Here is a 19,727-nt window from a genome sequence, read left to right as displayed (position 1 = left end):
CGCTGTTAACACTTAATAACATCTAATGCCCGGCAAACTACGATGCGAGTGCGCGGGTTGGCATCGCTGCCGTGGTTGTCTGAGGAGCAGTGGATCATGAGGGATTAAGGTGCAATTTTGGATTAGGTGAGGCCCTGGCGCAGAGAAGCTGTGGGCTGCCCATCCCTGGAAGTGTCCAAGGCCAGGTTGGACGGGACTTGGAGCACGCTGGGAGAGGGGAAGGTGTCCCTGCCCAAAGCAGATGAGCTTTAAGGTCTTTTCCAACCCAAACCATTCTGGGATCACCTGGTGGAGCACACAGGATTTAACAGGACTGGGAGATCACTGCCCAAAAGCCGTTGCTCATTAATTAATTAGAGCTGATTCATTCTCCAGTGGAGGATGCCTCCACACTACCCATGCCACAGCTGCTGCACTTTGTACCAGGGAGCTGAAGGACAAGGAGGAAAATGATCGCACTAATAGTGAGTAGATGCAGCTGTGCCCCACCACAGGCTCCTTACAGCCTGCTTAAACCACAGACACACCCATGAAAGCCCATGGAAGTTAGTATTGAATCAAACTTAATGTAGGCTTTGAGTTAATTAAGTAGAAGCTAGAGGAAATATAAAAAATAGAAAGCCCAAATTGCTTCTAGTGAGTTCAGTAATACTGTCAAATATTCATGCTTATAGGAAAAAAAATAAAATCACATTTTATATTCTTATAACTTCCCACGCTAGCAGTGCAGTTATGGTGATTCACACAAACAGCACCTCACAACACTACCTCCATGGCCACTTGTTATGCTGAGTAACCACATGTAAAAGAGGTTATTAAGTTATAATTACGATGTTCCTAAAGTTCTAGGTATATATTTCAATATACTTTTGATATTAAGTCCACTGTGTCAAAAATAAACACAAATCGTAGTATTTTGTATCATCAATATATTAGTAATTGTTGAGAAAAAATCCCACATGGAAAGAGCTGCCTATTGATAACATGAACAACAAAGTGGAAAAGTTATATTTGAGAAAATATATACAGATAATTATTATGAAAATAAGATTGCACAAACAGTATTTTGCATAGAGTACAACACTGTATGGGTTTTGTCTTTATGGAAAATATAGGTAAGAATAAAAATACATATTTCAAACTTCTTTACCTGTGTATGGAAGTTAATAGTACAAAGCTATAAACTATTGAATATTTACAGATTAGGAGAGCCAGAATGATTACATTTCCATGCTTGTAAGAGCAGAAGGAAAAGGGCCCAGATTAGTTGCATACTAATCAGTACATTATTGCATTGTCCATAAAGACCATTTTTGTAAGATCCATCTGTCCAATTTAATGCTATCTTGCTGCTAATTAGCTGAAACCCATGTGAAATTCCCCAGCAAAGTTTTAATCTTCCTCTCTGAAGCCCAGAACCCACAAGACACTCACACAAGCATATACCCGAGTATTTTGCAGTAGAAGAGCCACAAGAACAACCTGAGAAATGGTAAACCTTTGCTTTGACTCATGAGTATTTGCACTGGCAGGCTGCTGGAACTTCAGTACCTCAATGTGCAGCTGTTTGGGAGGATAGCTTATTCATTTAAGGGTGGTTTTGTACCTCCAGAAATGAATGGATTAAAAAATAATAATAAAAAAAAATTGAGCACCCATGAGACCTTAAAAATGGTTCTGTTGCTGGTTTTTGTGTCATTGCATTTCTGATGAAATTTGGACCTTTGTGAAGATGCAGCAGCTTCACAGATTTCAGATCTACTCAGCTTTTCCCACAATATCAGACTGTGGCAGCAGCCACAAAGAAACCGAAAAGGAGATCTGGCAGTGCCAAGGAATTGGTCTCATTTGGCTCTACTACAAACATAGTGGGTCCTTTAGAATATTATTACTTGCACAGATTTATTGCATGATGTCCAACAGTCCAGTCTAATATAAAGGTCATTTGAAATTCAGTCACTACTAAAACCTTGTTTGCTGACACATTAGCTCATTCTGCCTGCCAGCACAGCTTTGTGTGAAGAAAATGTAGCATTTGAGGAGTAGTAGTGTGGTACTGACCTACTAGTTTCTAGACTAGGGTTACTCCAGTTCTGTGTCATGAAACAGTTGGTGGAGAGTTTATACAACACAAGACCAAGACTGATTGCAGAACTGAACAGCAATCCTGCTTTCATCCTTGGAACAGACTTTTAAGCAGTATTAATTTCAATACCCAGATTTCTTAGAAATAAGGGTTGAACTACTGAGCCATGATGCTGTCAACCCATCAGCTTAAAACATGCATGAACAGGTTGAGAAATGACAATTTAACAGAATAGTAGCGGTCAATAATGGCTTTATAGTGTTCTTCAAGCAAAGCCACAATTCCAGTTTCTCTCTGTCTGAGGTTTCTTTCCCAGCTGCTCTCACAAACACACTGCAAGATAGTGCTGGACAGGGATGGATGGACGTGGTTCCTGAGGTTCTGCTTCTTGCTCTGTGTGGACATGCAGTTCATCTCTCTATGATCCAGTGAGGCCTCATAACCAGGGAGCCATTCCTCTTAGTCAGCGGGGGGGAGGTGTGCATCGTGTTATTTGGGGTGTACACGGCCTCCCTGGAGGCGTGCAGCCAGCTCCTCTTCCTCTTCAGATCTCCTACAAATGCTCTCAGATACAAAAATTCCATTCTCAGGAAGTGTTCCCTGGTCACATCTCTGGAAGCCACTGTTATCCTGAACAGCTGGTCCCACACCCTGTTCTTCTTGCAGCTGGAAAACTCTTTGAGGTTGATAGGCTTTGACCGTGAATGAAGAATCCGAAATTCCAGGTCAAAGTGCGCAACTGCGGGGCCTGACAGGATCAAAATGTTATTGCTGTTCAGCTTCCCATCTGTCCACGTAAAACTAGCAAAGGAAGAGTGGAAAAATTATGAGTTAATTCAAAATAATTAGTAAAGTATTCACTGAAAATTCTCCTTCATCACATTTAGTTATGTTGTTCTTGCAACCCAACTGATGAGCAGTCGGGTCTTTTAAGGATAAATGTTAGTCATAAAATCTGACAAGGAAAGCAATTCTGCAACATTGCTGGTTTTACTTTCCATGTAGAGAAATTATGTTAAGCAACAGAAAGAAATTGGCACTTGCCTGTAGGAGCCTGTTGTCACTCGAATGCCATCAATTAACATGAACTTTTCACGGACTTTTCCAATGATTTTGACACCTGACCTGGTGCAGTATGTACTCCCCGTGATAATTCGAACCCTCATCAGCTGTTAAAGACACAGCAAGAGTCAGGTGGACTGCAAAGTTCAGTGATTGCATTTAAAGGAGTAACACAGGAATGACCATCCCTGCTGAACTGCACACTGGCACAAAACTGACCCATTAGGAACCAAGTGATGATTTTGTCTCATTTTGGTAGGCAAAGAGGTGACACTAAGGGGCAAACCCATAAACTGACTGTGCAGAATGTGACTGTGAAAATTCCTGTCACGTAATTGTCAGGATCCAAATTCCACAGACTCCTGAGAACTTGCTTCTCCCTCAGCCTTCAAAGTCTCGGCAAGCCCAAGCAACTCTAGTCATGCTTTAGGAACTGGACATTCCTCCTGCATTTCCTTGAACATTCAATTAGTATTTGTGCTCAGAAAGCAGCTGTAACATCCAATTACAAATATTTCAGATTTTCTATTAGTTGCTGCCTTATGTAAGAATTGTTATATCTTCCAAAAAAGAGCTGGAGCTACATAACCCCCATTTTAAGTTGTGGCAGCAGGTGTAATAAATTCTTCTTTTGTCAGCTCAAAGATTACACTCATGAGAGGATCAGTTCCCTACCCCTATAAATATGACAAGGCTCACCTTTTCCTGCTCAAGGTCAACTCCCAGATCCTTGCACATTTTTAGAAAGTGGGAAAACGAAGACTGATCTAGAAGGATATACACTTTAACTTGCCACTGGCTACAGGCTTCCAAGAGGTCTGTGAAGATATCAGTATCTGTGAAGGAATCCATAACCAAGGCAATCATCTGCAATGAGTTTCAGAAAAAACCATTAGGCTGTTTCCACAGCATCGCAAGGGAGATAACACATGAGAAATTTGATTTTCAAATTAAATATTCCCCGCTGCCTTTTTTTCAGGTGGTTATGGAACATGGTACAGTCTTCTGTGATACAATGCATTCTTCCGCACCCTGAAATAGAACTAGACTGCTGTTTTTGCTCTGTGTTAGGCAAATTTGATCTCTTCCTAGGGAAGAGGGGATTTTTCCCTGAGAACAGATGTCTTTTCCTCAAAAGCACTGCCAGAAGAAAAAGGTGAGCTTACTTCCAATGCTACAGTTTTCCAGTCTTTAAACTTTTTAAATATGAAAAGAAACAGTGAAAAAAACCAAACCCACCAGTGTCTGACTGCTCTTTACCTCTCACCTCTCTGTTTAAGATAAAAGTAAGGTTTGTCTTCAACTTATTATTCAGATTCTCATATTTCAAGTCAAGAGCTAAGCAAAACATCCATTGAGACTCAGCTCCTACCCCCGCAGATCTTCCCCATGGGCTGAAGCCCAGGGTTTGCCGTGGATCTTCTGCAGGATGGGGAAGCAAAGGCTCTTTCAGAGAGCCGGGAATGGGCACACTCGGGATGTATCGCTCACAGGTGCCAGCTCCCCGAGGGAGCTCAGCGGCACCCAGAGAGTCCGGACTCGGTTTTCAGCAGTAAGGGGGGAAAAAGCTGGCAAATAATGAACCTGTTTAAAAAATAACTAGAAAAGTCAGTGGGAAAGATATAAAGCGATACGAAACAGCAGAGTAAGTAAAATCGGGAGTTTATGTAAGAGTAACGTGAAGCGGGGAAGGACGAGGCGGCCCCCGGAAGCTGCGCAGGGCGGCGCGGGCGGGAGCGGGGCCACCGTGGGCACTCACCTGTCGCGCGGAGCGGATCTGCCGCCGCACCGCCTCCTTGCAGCCGTAGATGCTGTCCCCGCAGCCGGGCTGGAAATGCGCCTCCACCCGCGGCAGCCCGCGGAAGGCGCCGCTGGCGAAGCCCGGCCAGCCCAGCTCCAGCGCCGGCGGCTCCAGGTCCGAGCGCTCGGGGAAGTAGGTGAGCGACGAGGCGTCGAGCGAGGCGCCGGCCGAGAGCTCGGCCGCCGGCTCCGGGCCCGCGGCGGGCGGCAGCGCGGCCCGCGCGATGTCCTGCACCTCGGGCTCCGACAGGAAGGGCGGCAGCTGCTCCCGCCGCAGGAAAGCCCGCAGCGCCTCGGGGCCGCCCGCCACCAGCTCCTCCAGCGCCAGCCGCTGCGCCTCGCTGTACGGCCCGGCCGGCGGCGGCCAGCGCCCCGAGCCCTCCTCCAGACACTGCGACGCGTTGGCCATGGCCGGAGCAAGCCGGCGCTGCCCCGGCTCTTTATAGCGCTCCGCGGGCTCCTCCGCACCTCCCGCCCGGCTCCGCTCCTCCCGGCCGCTCGCCCACGGGACAGTCACGGGTGGCACAGCCGGCAGCCTTCCCCACGCCCAGGGAAGCGCCCGCAGAAGCGCCAGCCCCTAAGGAGGAAGGATAAGCCCAGCCCCTGGACCTGCTGCACAGGCCGGATCAAAAGGCTGCTCCTAAGGTTGGAGAGGGCAAATGGCCCCAGCAGGAAGGCACCAAGCGCCGACGAAATGACTTAGTCACGCCGATTTAAAATGCCAAATAAACAGAAACAAAGCTCAGCGCTGATCAGGTGAAAACCCCATGGCAAAAAGGAGTTTATTTTTAAACTGTTTCTTGTTCCTGTTAGAGTACCTTAACAGCTGCACGGTATAATAAAGTTTAAGAGCACATAGAACAAACAAGGTGATTTTACATACATTCAAGAACTGAAGGACTTAAGCTCTTAAAAATACAACTCGATATTGGCTTTGAAGGTGTATCTTGGCTCCCTGCAACTTGGTTTGCTGCCAGTGTTCCAGATTCAGGGATCAAGCAATAAAGTACCTTATCGTTTTCAACAAGTGCAGACAAAACTTTTTTTCCACACCTCCTACTTTAGTGCAGGAATGGCTGCTTTGAAATCCAAGTAATAAAAGTAGCTAAGCCTCTTTATCCATAGAGATTTCGGACAGTTAGTTAGAGATTTCAGTGTCAGTTGCTCTCAACGCTTGCAATCTTTTGGAGTTACGGATATTTTTATTCATTCATTCAATAATCAAGCCAACAGCTGAAATGTGCCATCTACTGGACACACGTACCCCTAAACAATAAAATACATAACCCAGAATCTGATTAGATTTGGCAGAATTCAGTGTGGTTGGTCACTGAAGTATTGAGATGCAGGTCTAAGGAAAAACAGTTCAGGTCAGATCTCAGGCAAAGACTGCACACACTGTTCAGGTAAGAGACCCAGCAAGCACAGACATTCACAGAAATATGCAGTCAGATAAAGACCTTCCAAAGCAACTAAACCTAAGGTCTACTCAATATTGAAAGTATCTTCAAAAACTAGAGTGGCACTTCAGCTCCTCAAACCAAGTTAGGGTAAAAATGATAGACAGTGCAAGAAAGAGTATTTCAGATAAGACAGTTAAAAAGAGAAAAATGTTTATTTAACTCCTATAGTTACTTGTAAATTAACATTACCCGACATAACCCATAACATTTCGTAGTGCATTTGTCAGTTTACTTTTGAACAGGGGCTTTGTCACATGCCCTCAGTGATTGCCTCGCTGCAAAGTTCACTGCAAAGAAGGAAGCGCACACATACACACACATATATATTTATATATCTCTACACAAAGGCACGAGAGCATGATCAAACTAAACAGATAGCTCAGTCTGTTTCAGAAGGCTTAAACAATGAAAAAAAGAATACAGTTGAAGATAACCTGCAACTGTTTCAACAGACCCTTTGCAACTTTAGTGGAAGAGTAACACATATATCACAGAAGTTAGAATAAAATCAGCTTTATGGCTTTTTGTAAAAGCTGATTCCTCTCCTGTCAAATATAAGGTAGAAATAAAAGCCAATATTGGGAAAAAAGATTGAGAATTCCTTGGTATAAGATAGATCTACAAAGCCACTCTGAGCAAGTTCATTGTGACTCAGATTTTTCCAAGTCTACCTAAATTAAAACTAGGGCATTTACAATCCCAGAAAGCAGTAACAAGTTCAGTTTTGAGGTTAAATACCCAGAATTTAAATGATCTTCACCACTAATGCATACAAGAGGAACCTGTAAGCAGTTACCATATAATTCCTCTTTTTCATCACTTACATTGCATAGTGTAAAACAAAGTGCTGGAGAGTACACACCTATTAAAAAAGTAAAAGTGCTGGACGGAAGTGGAAGAATCTTTAGATACAAAGTGACAGCAACTTGAGACTGGGGTTTGTGTGTTCTGTGGTCAGGGAAGGAATCATTTATTCAGGGAAAAGAGCGAGGCGTCGCGGAGGCTCTGCAGGCTGGCACTGATGTCCCGCCTCTGCTTTAGGCTGCACCTGCCAGGGTACTGGGCCATGTAGCTCCCAGGGACACGACCCCGCCGGGACAGCATATCCACCATGTGGCTCAGCTTCGACCTGATCGTGGAGTAGTGGAATTGCCTCTCTTTATGCAGTTTTTGGAAATATTGTGCCCTGTGACTGCTGGAATATTCAAAGGACCGGAGAGAAGATATTGAGCCTGCAGAGCTTGCAAGAGAGCATTGGGATGATGATGAAGACAGCGACTGCAGACTAGAACTGGATACAGCCTTTCCAGACACAGAATATTCTTCTTTTGACAATTTTCTGGGAAGGAAGGGTGTTTCTGTGCCCTCTTCCTTGGTCTGTGTCACTGCAGTCTTCAGCAAAATTGATGTCTGAGTGCCTGTCACTCTGGCCATGACAGAAGCCTGAGTGCCAGTGTCTGCTGTGGCAGCACTGGCCTGAGTGGCTGCATTACACGTGGTCACAGCTGCCATCTCTTCCCACGGGCCAGTTTGAGTTGATGCACTTTTCTGTTCCACTGTGGCCCCTTGATTGCTGAATGACTCCTCTTCACACAGGCAGGAATGCCCCAGGTTACAAAGCTTTCCTGCAGGGGTATATTCAGTCTGATCTGGTTTTTCCAGCAATTTCTTTGGAGTGCTAGACAGTCTGGCAAATTCTGCTCTCAAGTTGCCTTCCACAGTATATTCTTTAGAGGACTCTGTTCTGGTCAGCAGGTGATCAAACATGCCACTATTCCTGCAGCTGGACGGTCGCTTAGGGCTGATGGGCAGTGACTGGGCATAAAGAATCCTGAACTGGAGGTCAAAGTGTTCAACCACTTGACCTGACAACACCAGCAAGTTGCTGCTGTTCAGTTTCCCATCGGACCATGTGAAACTGTTGAAAACAAACCAAGACTCACAGTTAATCTCCAGTGCATTTCAACACATACAGCTACAGACAGCAAGACAGCTTAAAAATGAAGGCAAGGTAAGAACAACAGACTATTCATTTCTGCAGGAAGAACTCTATTTAGCCATGGCCAAGCCCTCTGCTAGCAACAAGTTGTGTAAACCAGTTCTCCAAAGGTGTTTTCAGATTTGTGTCAGCCCCATGTCGACTCAGCTAGTCCATGTGCCATTGGCACTCATTAAGGCAAACAGCAAAGTTGATACATCCTTCTCGCAGCAAATCCCCCTTCTCGCAGCAAATCCCCCTTTCTACAGCTTCACTGGGCACCAGCAGACCCCAGTACTTGCCTGTAGGAGCCTGTTGCCACTCTAATGCCATCAATCAGCATGAATTTCTCCTTGGCTTTCCCAACAATTTTGGCACCTGACCTCATGTAGTACGTGCTCCCTGTGAGAGTTCGAACTCTCATCATCTGGTTCAGAAAAGAGAGGAAGAAGTAACATCAGATTTAAGTTAACTTCAAAAAACTTTTAATTAGCAATTCTACTTAAAAGCAGCTACACACACTATGGAAGATAGGCATGAAATGAACTTTTTTTATACAGTCTATATATGAGTATTATTAATCACACAGTGCTAAATTTCTGTTAGATTGAGTGAGAACAGTCAGTTCCAATTAATCATTGCCCAGGAAGGGCATCATTCCCTGTCCAGAGAAACTTCTACTGCAGTGAACATAAGCCTATCCAAGCCAAGCCATAACACAGCCATGTCAGTTTATATTCACAGCAACTAAGCAAATCACCTGGCTCACATCATCCAAATCCTTTTAAAATAAGGTATTAGGAAAGAAAGCAGATGATACCAGAGTTATACCACCCTTGAGCTTCCCACGTTTCTGTTTTCCTTAGCAAGCAGTTCCTTGAGCCAAAGAATAAAGCTATTTAAATATTGCAAAATTAAATCCCTGAAAATTGTTGCATCCTCAGGACAGGGATCCCAGTGCATGCTGCACCCAGCACATGGGGCTGGTGCACACCATGGTTGTAGCTCCTACATATGGGCAACAGACAGGTTGCTTTAGCCTTTCAAGGCAGTCTGATTGCTTTACAGAAGGGTTTCTTTGATATACATAAACTGTACCACAAAAATAAAAACGAACCACCCTCACCCTAATTTAGTACTTACACTTTCCTGCTCAGGACAAACTCCCAAATTGTTGCACATTTCCAAGAAATGGGGTACAAATTCCTGGTCAAGAAGGATGTAGACAGGGACTTGGCGGTGTTTATAGGCATCCTGAAGGTCACTGAAGATCTCAATGTCTGTGAAGGAATCCATCACAAGGGCAATCACCTGCAAGGAAAATCATAACACTCAAGGGATTTATTTTACACATGGCCACTGCCTCCCACAGCCATTTTCTGCTGCTGCTATCATCAGGGCCACATGCACAATTCCTTGTCCTGCTGCACAGGCCCAGGCAGGTTCTAAAAGATTTCTATATTCCCACAACATTCCTGTAAATTCATTGTGCCCCAGCATGCAAAGCATAGGCCTGAATATGTTTTTCCTCATGTCTGCTGCTTTTGTACACTTTCACACCCTCCTTTCCTACACAATCCCCTATAATGTGGCCACATTGAGGAAGCTATCACAGCAGAATTGGGACTCCAGACAAACCATCTCCACATGTTCTCCCAGTGTTTCAAGCAGCTACAGGAGAATTAGCTCAAATGGCCTCCTTGCTGTCACATCTCACAAACTCCAGCTGATTTCCAGACTCCTCCTGGTTCCTAGATTCTTACTGAGTTTCTATCCCATACCTTCACAGGAAACCCCTCCACTCACCCAACAGTTCTTTAAAAAAGGCAAATCCTAAGATGGGAAGGTCACATATTTGAACCATCTCTCCAGCTAATTCAGAGCCACCTTACACACTGATGTGGTGCTAGAGTTCTCACCCTTCAAAACCACCTCTGTGTAGGGACACAGAGGCATAAAGGATTCAGCTTCATTACTGATTTTTTTTTATTTTCTTTCTATTAAACCAGCATAAAGAACAAGGATTATACAACCACTGTGGGTACCTGGCACCTGCCCTTACCAGATGGAGGCTGCTGCAGCACACCCAAGGTGTGTAAGCACACAACACAGCTGCTCTGTGTGTGGCATGGCCTGTACTCACAGGAAACATTTCCCACAGGAACAGGCTGAGCTCTGCATTCCCAACTCTGTCCTGCTCCCTAAGGGACTGGTTCCATTTGGCTGAGTTGTTACATATAACCTGCACAAGCACATGGGTATTTCTACAAAAAGTTACTTTATGTTGGTGCTTCTTACGTGTGTCCTATGCTTCTTGCCACCCAATCACTTGGCTAAGTGTTGAAGAAGATAAAAAAACCAGTAAGATGCTTTTGACAAGACCAGACAAGTAAGAAAACCACCCCTGAAAACAAAACAATTCACACTAAATCCTTGGGAACACTGACACCTTCGCATGACTGCTCAATTCACAGCACGTTTGAGTTCTAGTCCCAGAATTAGCAGCTGAAAATGAAATACAGTTTTGCCCAAAGTCCTTAGAGGAAAGAGAGAAAACCCTTTTCTACATTCACCTATTCAGGATAGCAAGGACAAGACAGCAGCAGTCACTTGAACTAACTGCATTTGAGTGCGCTAGTCAGGGAAGAAATTATGCAGCATCTGAAGTTTTCCCAGTCTTCACATTAACTTGAGGAACTCAGGAATGATTGAGAACTATCACACAGAATCTGACATTCAGTAAATTTTAGGGTGTCAAAAATGTCCTTTATGTCCACAAAAATGCTCTCTGGATCAGCCACAAGCCACAGATAGGGCAGGAGCAGCTTGCCTGGCTCTTGGGTCAGTTTGAGGAAAGGTGTTTGTCAGGATGCTGCAAGGAACAGTATTACAAACAAGTACAGCTTTTGGGGGGAGCAAATATTTTTATGGCGTTTACTCGAGTTACCAGACTGGTCTCATATACCTGACAGGGATTGTTTGAGAACAGAGCTTCCTCTGTGACCGTTTCTGGCAAGGAGCCCGTCGTTCATGTCATCCTCACACACACACTAAGCTTCTGCCCTCGGAAGGGAATAGAGACTAAGCTCAGTTGCTGATTCAGGGTGTGCCATGTGCGAGCATGTTACACAAAGAGACAAGGGTTGCTTCATCTGGCCACCCAAAAAGGAAGGTACACATTTAAATTTCAGCTGAGCCAATTGAATGGCTGCGAAGGAGAAGGGTGGTTCCCGGCTGGGGATTATGGTTGGAGGCTACAAACTCCGGGAATGCAATGAGTTACAGGGAACAGTTACAAGTTACTACGCCACGTGATTTTCAAGCCATACAGTGCATCAGAACAAAAGCGTCCACTCCTGTAGGAGGAAAGTCCTGTCAAAAACAGGTCTGTACGTCACTTGGGGGCAATTAGTGAGCTAAGGAAGGGAAATACAATCGTAGTGTTGTATCTGTAGGTAATGTTCTTTTATAAAAGAGGCTTATTCTGTTTTACACCCTTTAAGGGACAGTAGGAGGTTTTTGCAAGAGAATCTGTCTGGCAGAGCACATCAGTGAGGAATCTTGAATAGGAGACCTTCCACTCCGGGTGAGAGCCAGGATCAGCTGGATACAGCAGCCGTGCTCCAAGGCAGCAGCGCTGCGGGACGGGGAGCTCTTGGCGCATCACCTCCGGAGTAGCCGGGAAAGGGAGAGCTCGCAGATGCAGCATACGGAAAGTTGTCACTCTTTGTGTATTTTCGAGCTTGTCCTCCTTAATGAGACACTGTCTGCTCGACAGGGTTTTTAAGCCACTTGGCTTTGCTCGGTGACCCATGGAGACGCTTATCGATGCGGGTGCCGGCTTTTGATGTGCTCGCAGACCCAGGGGAGAGGGACCCCGGGCAGGGCAGGGAGGTCCTCGGGCACTCACCTGTCGCGCGGAGCGGATCTGCCGCCGCACCGCCTCCTTGCAGCCGTAGATGCTGTCCCCGCAGCCGGGCTGGAAATGCGCCTCCACCCGCGGCAGCCCGCGGAAGGCGCCGCTGGCGAAGCCCGGCCAGCCCAGCTCCAGCGCCGGCGGCTCCAGGTCCGAGCGCTCGGGGAAGTAGGTGAGCGACGAGGCGTCGAGCGAGGCGCCGGCCGAGAGCTCGGCCGCCGGCTCCGGGCCCGCGGCGGGCGGCAGCGCGGCCCGCGCGATGTCCTGCACCTCGGGCTCCGACAGGAAGGGCGGCAGCTGCTCCCGCCGCAGGAAAGCCCGCAGCGCCTCGGGGCCGCCCGCCACCAGCTCCTCCAGCGCCAGCCGCTGCGCCTCGCTGTACGGCCCGGCCGGCGGCGGCCAGCGCCCCGAGCCCTCCTCCAGACACTGCGACGCGTTGGCCATGGCCGGAGCGCGGGGCTCAGCGCGGCGGGCGCTTTATGGCGAGTTTGAATCCAAACAGCGCGGCCGCCGCTTCCCCGCCCCGCGCCGCCGTTGGCTCCGGCAGGGCGGCACCGCCTCCCCGGGCGGGACGGGGACGGAGCTCCCCGGCTGGGACACAGCCCTGCCCCGAGCCCTGCTGGCCTTCGGGGGGTGGGAGAGATGGCGGAGCTTTTGCCCTGAACAGAATCGGACCCCTCTGAGAAGGACGCTCGTAATGATGCGCGCTAGCAAATGCTGGAAGCAAACACTCGGACACTCCCAGGTCCACGGGAGGCAGACACAGCTTGGGCTTTCCAGCTTATCTCCAGCACTCACTGCCGCTGCTTCACAAAATCACAGAATATTCTGTGGTGGAAGGGGATACCCAAGCCTCATCAAAGTCCAGTGCCCGGCCATACAAAGAGCAGCCCCAAGAGTCCCACCATGCCTCTGAGAGCATTGTCTAAACGCTTCTTGAGCTCTACATTTGAAACAAAAATTTACACCCACCCACTGCCTAGGTTTCCTCTTCTAGACATCCCCTGGCTGTAGAGAGTTGAGAGGCAGAGACATTTAACAGACTCCCAAGATGTAAACCCATTAAAAAAAAAACAAAAAAAAAGCCCTTAGTGGCATTTTTGTATTATTAAAAGAAATTTAATATAATTTTTAAATTAAAAAATTCAATCTCTCTATTAAAGACACTGAGTCAGGTGCTAATACTGTCAAACATACCCTTTTGGCATGAGTTTTACATAAAGTTTAAGATTTTATGCATTGCTTCAACATGTTAAGAAACCATCTTCATACTTACAGTAGCAATAAAGTCAATTCCATACAATATCAAATATCCTTTTTTAAAAAAAGTTTTAAATATATTAGACTCTGATTGCCAAAATGCCATTTTATACACAAAGCTGCTAATACAATATACAGTTCTTACATTATTTTTTTTCTTCACATAAAATACATCTCATCAAGTTTTATTTGTACATCGTTTACTACTGATCAATGGAATTACGAGTTATTGCAGAAGGCTTTTGCCATCATCTCTCACTGTCCTGTACACGCAGCAGTCCCGCCAAGCTGTACCAGGGTTATCCACACTCCTGCAATCTCACACTGCAATCTAAAGGCTGAAGACATAATGGTGGCAATACTAAGGCTGCATCTGCACTGGTTAAAAACCCGTATCTCCCCTCCTGCTGCGGGTGGAGATCATTGCATTGGTGTAGCTTTGGGAACAGGTATCTTGAGCAGAGTCTCCTCTACTACAGCTTCCAGAGTTGAAATACAGCAAAATATTCTAGGTTGTAATTGTGCCATGGCAGATGTTGCCCAGAGAGCCCAGCGGTACTTGAATTGTGTGAAGGAACTGAGAAGTCCATTACCAGTTTGGCCAACATGAAAACAGAATAAAGGTGAAAAACAGCCAGGGAGAACTGTGCTGTTGCACAGCCACGGGCAAAACAAAATGAAACAAAAAGAGGAAATGTGTTCTGTAGTAAGAGGCAAGACCTTGCTGCTACAAGCATGTTCTGGCTTCTGCCTGCAGTGAACTGCTACACCAAAGCAGTCAGCGTGATTTGTTAAAATAGAATGAAGCCCCTGTGCATTTCTGTTCTGTGTATTTAGGAAGAGAGAAGGGGCAATGAGAGAAATTGAAAGAGGAAATAACAATGTTAAAATCTGGTGTGCTCTGAACTGTTATCCCCTTGCAAAAGTCTCCAAGTTAAAGATTAGCAAGAACTGTATAGTCACCACAAACCTTCCAGAGACAAGTTACCTTTAGCAAGTATAAGGCACAGAAATAACCCAGGTGTAGGGAGAAACCTTCCAGCAGACAGACAACAGTTCATCCATGGCTCACTGGAGATCAGTGCTATTGCCTTCTCAGGATATTCCCTTTTCCATGGTAATGCTGATTTTGTTTCAGCAGGGACAATGTGGGTAATCAGAGCTCCAAGACTGAAGAAAAAAGGACACTAGACAGAAGCTGTAATGCCATTTGGGAGCTTTTAAGGGACTTCAACCCCGTGAAATAAGACCCTGCTCAATAAGCTCAAGAATTCACTGCCTCCACTGAGTATTGCACTGTCATTATTGCTGTTGCCTTGTCATGCTCTTCTCCTTCCCTACCAGGAGTTCCTCATCCAGGTGGTTCTTCAACCACACCTCCAAGATGGCACGGAAACATCAGCGAGAGTCAGTTCTTCCCAAAACTGGGAGGGTTTTAAGATTCGGGAGCACCAAAGAAGTGAAATTAAGTGGGCTGAAATCGCATCATGTGGTATGTGAAACACAGACCCAGGTCTGATTTCAAACAGATCCCAGCAATGGTACTTAAGCCCTTATCTAACTTTTCAGTGCTGGGGCTTCCTTGCCTGAGCTCAGTAAAGTAGAGACACTGTTTTGGAAGACACCTTTTTCTCCATCTAACAAATTTCTTTCAATATGGAACATAAGGCTGCTCTCATCAACCACTTAGTTTGCTAGAAACAGTACAAATTCAGCACACACTCTGTTGGGAGCAGAAGGGTTATTCTTGTGCAGCTCTGCCTGCAATAGACCTGTCAATACGTTCCCATTCACAAATCTTTGCACAGTCTCTGTGAACAGCTACAACCTTTGGCTCACTGGTAACTGAACTGGGACTCTAATCTGGCCTTGAATCTGTAATTAGATATTTATTGAGCCTATAACCATTCTGTATATCATAAAAACCTCAAATGTTCCTCTAATAAACTAAGATATGCCAGTCACAACATGACTTCTAGTTTCCACAGCTTTTTAGCCATATTAAGATCCAATGAAACAGCCAAGTGCCCTCTGCTCTGTACATCAGAGCTTTCCACTGGGATGGCCTTTAAAACACACATATCAAAACCCCACTATTGTTGTAATGCTGCTAAACTTTACAGTGAAAAGCCTTATTCCTAGAGGTAGGCTCCTACAATACCCATGTAAGAGAATCTATGTGTTTGTCATTCCCCAAAAGCCTGTTTTTCTCTACAAAATAGTTCACCAGAAGCAAGTTAATCCACTTTACAGAATCCCTCATCCCAGGCCCATAACCAACAGCTCTGCCAGAGCTCCACAAGCAGTGACCATTATATCTCAGATGTCAGCACAAATAAGCACGAATCCATTCCAGGCCATTCTTCAACAGCCTTCCAGCTCACACCTGGGAGCAACTTCAGCCCAAAGCCAGTGGTAGCTAAATACTTGGCAGGGCTGTGAAACATATCCTGGAAGATTCATCCATTACTGACTTTCACCATTAATAACTCTCCTGTCTGAGTAAGAATGGATTGCATTTGATCAGACACCACTAGACTTCACAGCTAGGATGATGAGTTCCTAGAGTTTTACATATAAACAGGGCAAAATACCAGTGGAAGCCAAAAAGCTCTTTATCTAAAATCGACTGGATTCCTGCAGTTTTAACCTATTAACAGCTCTCAGTGAAAGCAAGCCCCAAACTACTTCACATTATTGCATTCTGTGATCTCCTTTTCATTTCCTTGGAGCTAGGCAGGGTTCAATACACTTGCTAGCACAAAGTTGCTCTGAGAAGGAAAAGGGCCCTACTCCTCCTTTGCTGGGAGGGAAGGCAACATCTGGGCCCAAATTTTGCACCATATACAACCTAGTAGACAGCGGCACCAAAATTTGTTACAGTGAGTTCAGAAGTCTCATTAAGATGGATGTGGAGAGACAAACCTCACCACCATGGGAGAAGAGAGGCACCTGAAAGATCATCTCCCCTGTTCTGTAACAGCCAGGCCACACTTGGTGTTATCCCAGAATAATTGACTCAAGGTAATCAGAAAATCCACTGTTAACCACACACAGATGCAGTAAAGTCTCTCCAGTTACCAAGTCATCCTCTTTCTACTAGAGAATGACTTTAAAAAACCCCTTCACCTTAAGGTGAAGCACAAGGAGTATTTTCTAGTCCTATAATTAGCATCTGTTTCAACAATGGAGGGAGCCCAACTTCTCCAAATGCTTCAAACTCTGCCTTTAGCAGAACTGGGGTTTTAGGTGAATCAGATCAACTGCTACCACTTTCTAGTTTGCACCTAAAACTGGTGAGGAAAGAGAGTTGTATATCCATACCACTCAAACCAGTAAATTGTCAGCCTGGTAATGACCTCACAGGTCCAAAAGTGTCTCCTGCACAGCGTGGCAGTGGTGGTGACACAGCCACCTCTGCTGTCTCGAGGAGCCCAGAGCCCAGTGTGGTAATGTATCCAGCCCCAGCAATGGGTGGATTTGATGGGGGCAGAGGATAGCACTTAACAGTCACTGGCAGCCTCAGTCAACTTTTTATAGCCTAGAAAAAAGTTAAGGCTGTGAGGATTCCCCCAGAGGGAGAGTACATGTGAAGGGGAATATTGATGTCTAACAGCCACCAAATAAAAGGAAAATGGGTGGAAGCTGCACTTGCTGTTGCTTGGCTGAAGCACAACTACGTGAGCTGGATGTAATCCACTGATGGCTTACAGAGACCCAAACAGGTTTATGTCTTCAGAGTTTGGAATTGAAGCTGCCCAAGAAGACACATATTCATGCAGGCAAACAGTTACGTGTGTGACAGCCCCTCTGAGCAGAGAAGGGTTTAAAGATTTACAGTTACTTCTAAGATACAGCTGAAGTGTGGCCAGGTCCTCAGAGCTGTCCCACACTCTCCTCTCACCTCCCCCAGGTACACAAAGCCTGAACTCGCTGCAAAGCCAGTGCCAAACGCCCAGGTGACACGGTGCCAGTGCTTCCCAGGTGGGCTGCCAGAGCTCACATGAACTGCACCAAGACACAGCGTTGGCGCTGCAGCTGCTCCTCAGCAGAGAGGCTTTGTTAGGTACCGATGGTGTCAGGCAACTCCCCCAGACACAGAGGCATTTCAACCTTCCTCTGCTGACAGCTTCAGCAAGGGGGCTGGAAAACCGAACAAAACATCTCCTGTCCTGCTGCAGCGTTCAACTACCACAGCAATGGTTAAAGTTATTTCTCAGCCAAAGACTGCAGGTTAATGCAAGTGTCACATCTACAGGATTAGAAATGCTTTCATGGCGTTCCTAGGTTAGTGTTGGCAAGCCTTTCCTTCCCATCCCTCCTGAGCCCTGTTGTTCTGGAAATCCAGAAAAAATCAGAACGCAAAGCACACTGCCCCTAGTATCTGTGTTGAGCGTACAGAGTAAACAAACAGAATCAATAGGAAAGTGAGAACAACAAAAGTCTTTTCAGTTTTAACAAATTAAGAGTCTAAATAGTACAAATAAGTTTTTTAAATTACTTATCCCAATATAGACCTTTGTCAGTATTTTATTGCAGTAAAATTCTATTGCCAGGGCCCCTTTATTGCAACATCAGTTTTAAAGCCTATTGAGTGAAGCCTGTTCCAGGAGAAGTTCTGCTTCAAACCTGATGGCAGTCTGCAGTGACAAGCTGACATGAGCAGAACAGGACCCAGCCAGTGCACAGTTTGTCATGGTGAGCTGTCACTGCAAGGAGGTAACACCTTGGAAACTTCCCAAGTGCAGCATCTGTGCTTGCTTGTTGCTCAGGCCTAGGAAGTGCTGGATCCAGCTGTGTGGGAAACAGGTCTGTCCACTCTTGCAAACCTCATGTGGGGGCTGACCTCCCCTCCAGGATATGTGCATCACCCAAGAGTGAAAACACAGGTCTGAACTGTCACCTTCCAGCTGCTCGGTGACTAACAGCAAGAGGCTCAGACACAAAGATTTGAATTCAGATCCTTTCTTTGTTCCAAGGTATCTCATGACTTCCCAAGGATGGGGAGGCAGCGCACCATACCTTCTTCCCCAGGGAGCAAGACTAAGGAGACTCTTTTGACATCGTATTGATGTGCATCCCTTCCTCTCCTAAGAGCCTTGCTCCACCTGCGTTACTCATCCAGCTGCAATGGAAGTAATTGGCAGGGTAAAGTACAATTCGAGATGAACGAGGCTGCCACAGTCAGGATGTCCATAACCAAATTCTCCCTTTGGAATGCAAACAACCTGGCCACTGCGATAGATCCAACCAGGCCACCCACGTCTCGCTTCCTCTGGGGTGAGACACAGAGCAGACTAGGAAATCCTGCAGCACCCATGCACCTTCTCTTCCATTTCCTCCATGGGAGCTTTGAATTTCAAGAGCGGTGGATCACCACTGGACACTGTGTAATACACTGAGGTCCCATTGGAGCTGTAGGGAGAAGTCCTGGATTCGATTAAATGCGACTTGGCCTCGCCCACGTTCTCAGCAACTCCTGCCATGCCGGTGCTGAAGTGGGTGCTGAGGAAGGGGTGCTGGAGGAGTTTGGCTGCAGCTCGCTGCCGCTTCAGTTCCGAGAGCGTTTGGTGGTTGTGCTCCTTGTAGGCGCCCCAGAACTGCGGGGCCTCGGGCAGCGCGGGGTTGCCGTAGGGCAGCACGTGGCCGGGGTTACTGTCGGGGTCAGCGTGCATGCTCCAAATGTCCCCGTTGGAAAAGGTGTACTGGTAAGGGCTGGCAGATGCCATCAGTCCGTTCTGGAGCGGGATCTCGGTGTCACACTGGGTGCTTTTGTTCGCTAGCTCCGGGAGGAGGGAGGAGTTCTCCAGCACTGAATTCTGTAACAAGGAGACATGAAAGAGCATTTTCCCCCATTGCCCACAGCGGGGTTCATCCCTGTGACAACATCCTGAGTCTGCTCACACTCAGCCTTTCCACCAGACAGGCACTGCAGCACAAACACGGAATTCCCCCACGAACAGGACCCTACAATGCTGAGGGCCCCAACCAGGAACTGGTTCCAAACCAGGACACTCAGAAGGTCTCACACACACACAAGAATACTAACATGCTTATCTCTATAATATGACAATAACTTAATTAAAAACAAGTAACTGCAAAGCAAGTTTACAATTCTTTTGTGCTTACCACTTTGTGAGCTTTAGAATGAAAAGCACAGGC

The 19,727-nt window shown here is 46.3% G+C and overlaps 3 protein-coding genes across 6 annotated transcripts in view; all 3 read right to left on the bottom strand.

Moving 5' to 3' along the window:
• Nucleotides 1–929: 929 nt before the first annotated feature.
• On the bottom strand, nt 930–5,357 carry LOC138121082 (protein FAM83D-B-like). Its single transcript, XM_069034286.1, has 4 exons — nt 4,908–5,357; nt 3,848–4,015; nt 3,131–3,255; nt 930–2,887 (listed from the first exon to the last, which is right to left on the bottom strand). The coding sequence occupies exons 1-4, from the start codon at nt 5,355–5,357 to the stop codon at nt 2,497–2,499; spliced, it is 1,134 nt and encodes a 377-aa protein (XP_068890387.1). The 3' UTR covers nt 930–2,496.
• Nucleotides 5,358–7,377: 2,020 nt separating this feature from the next.
• On the bottom strand, nt 7,378–12,749 carry LOC138121081 (protein FAM83D-A-like). The gene is made up of 4 exons (XM_069034285.1): nt 12,300–12,749; nt 9,533–9,700; nt 8,692–8,816; nt 7,378–8,329 (listed from the first exon to the last, which is right to left on the bottom strand). The coding sequence occupies exons 1-4, from the start codon at nt 12,747–12,749 to the stop codon at nt 7,378–7,380; spliced, it is 1,695 nt and encodes a 564-aa protein (XP_068890386.1).
• A 656-nt stretch (nt 12,750–13,405) lies between these two features.
• The window catches only part of PPP1R16B (protein phosphatase 1 regulatory subunit 16B), a 58,701-nt gene continuing 52,379 nt past the window's right edge, over nt 13,406–19,727 (bottom strand). For all 4 annotated transcript variants that reach the window (XM_069034089.1, XM_069034092.1, XM_069034091.1 and 1 more), the window contains exon 11: nt 13,406–19,384. In XM_069034089.1, coding sequence (XP_068890190.1) covers nt 18,863–19,384 — 522 coding nt within the window. In that variant the 3' untranslated portion in view covers nt 13,406–18,862. The remainder of the gene's footprint in view (nt 19,385–19,727) is intronic.

Source organism: Aphelocoma coerulescens, chromosome 20, assembly GCF_041296385.1.
Source record: "Aphelocoma coerulescens isolate FSJ_1873_10779 chromosome 20, UR_Acoe_1.0, whole genome shotgun sequence".
Taxonomy (NCBI): Eukaryota; Metazoa; Chordata; class Aves; order Passeriformes; family Corvidae; genus Aphelocoma; species Aphelocoma coerulescens.
Note: the sequence above shows the minus strand (reverse complement) of the source record. Positions and strands in the feature narration are given on the sequence as shown.

Excerpts from the sequence above, each read along its gene's own strand:
- LOC138121082 (XM_069034286.1), bottom strand. The coding sequence starts at position 5,357 with ATGGCCAACGCGTCGCAGTGTCTGGAGGAGGGCTCGGGGCGCTGGCCG. Across the intron at positions 3,256-3,847 it reads TTGACCTTGAGCAGGAAAAG|CTGATGAGGGTTCGAATTAT; the intron begins GTGAGCCTTGTC and ends TGTCTTTAACAG. Across the intron at positions 2,888-3,130 it reads GTGACAACAGGCTCCTACAG|TTTTACGTGGACAGATGGGA; the intron begins GCAAGTGCCAAT and ends TTCCTTTGCTAG.
- LOC138121081 (XM_069034285.1), bottom strand. The coding sequence starts at position 12,749 with ATGGCCAACGCGTCGCAGTGTCTGGAGGAGGGCTCGGGGCGCTGGCCG. Across the intron at positions 8,817-9,532 it reads TTTGTCCTGAGCAGGAAAGT|ATGATGAGAGTTCGAACTCT; the intron begins GTAAGTACTAAA and ends TTTCTGAACCAG. Across the intron at positions 8,330-8,691 it reads GTGGCAACAGGCTCCTACAG|TTTCACATGGTCCGATGGGA; the intron begins GCAAGTACTGGG and ends TGTTTTCAACAG.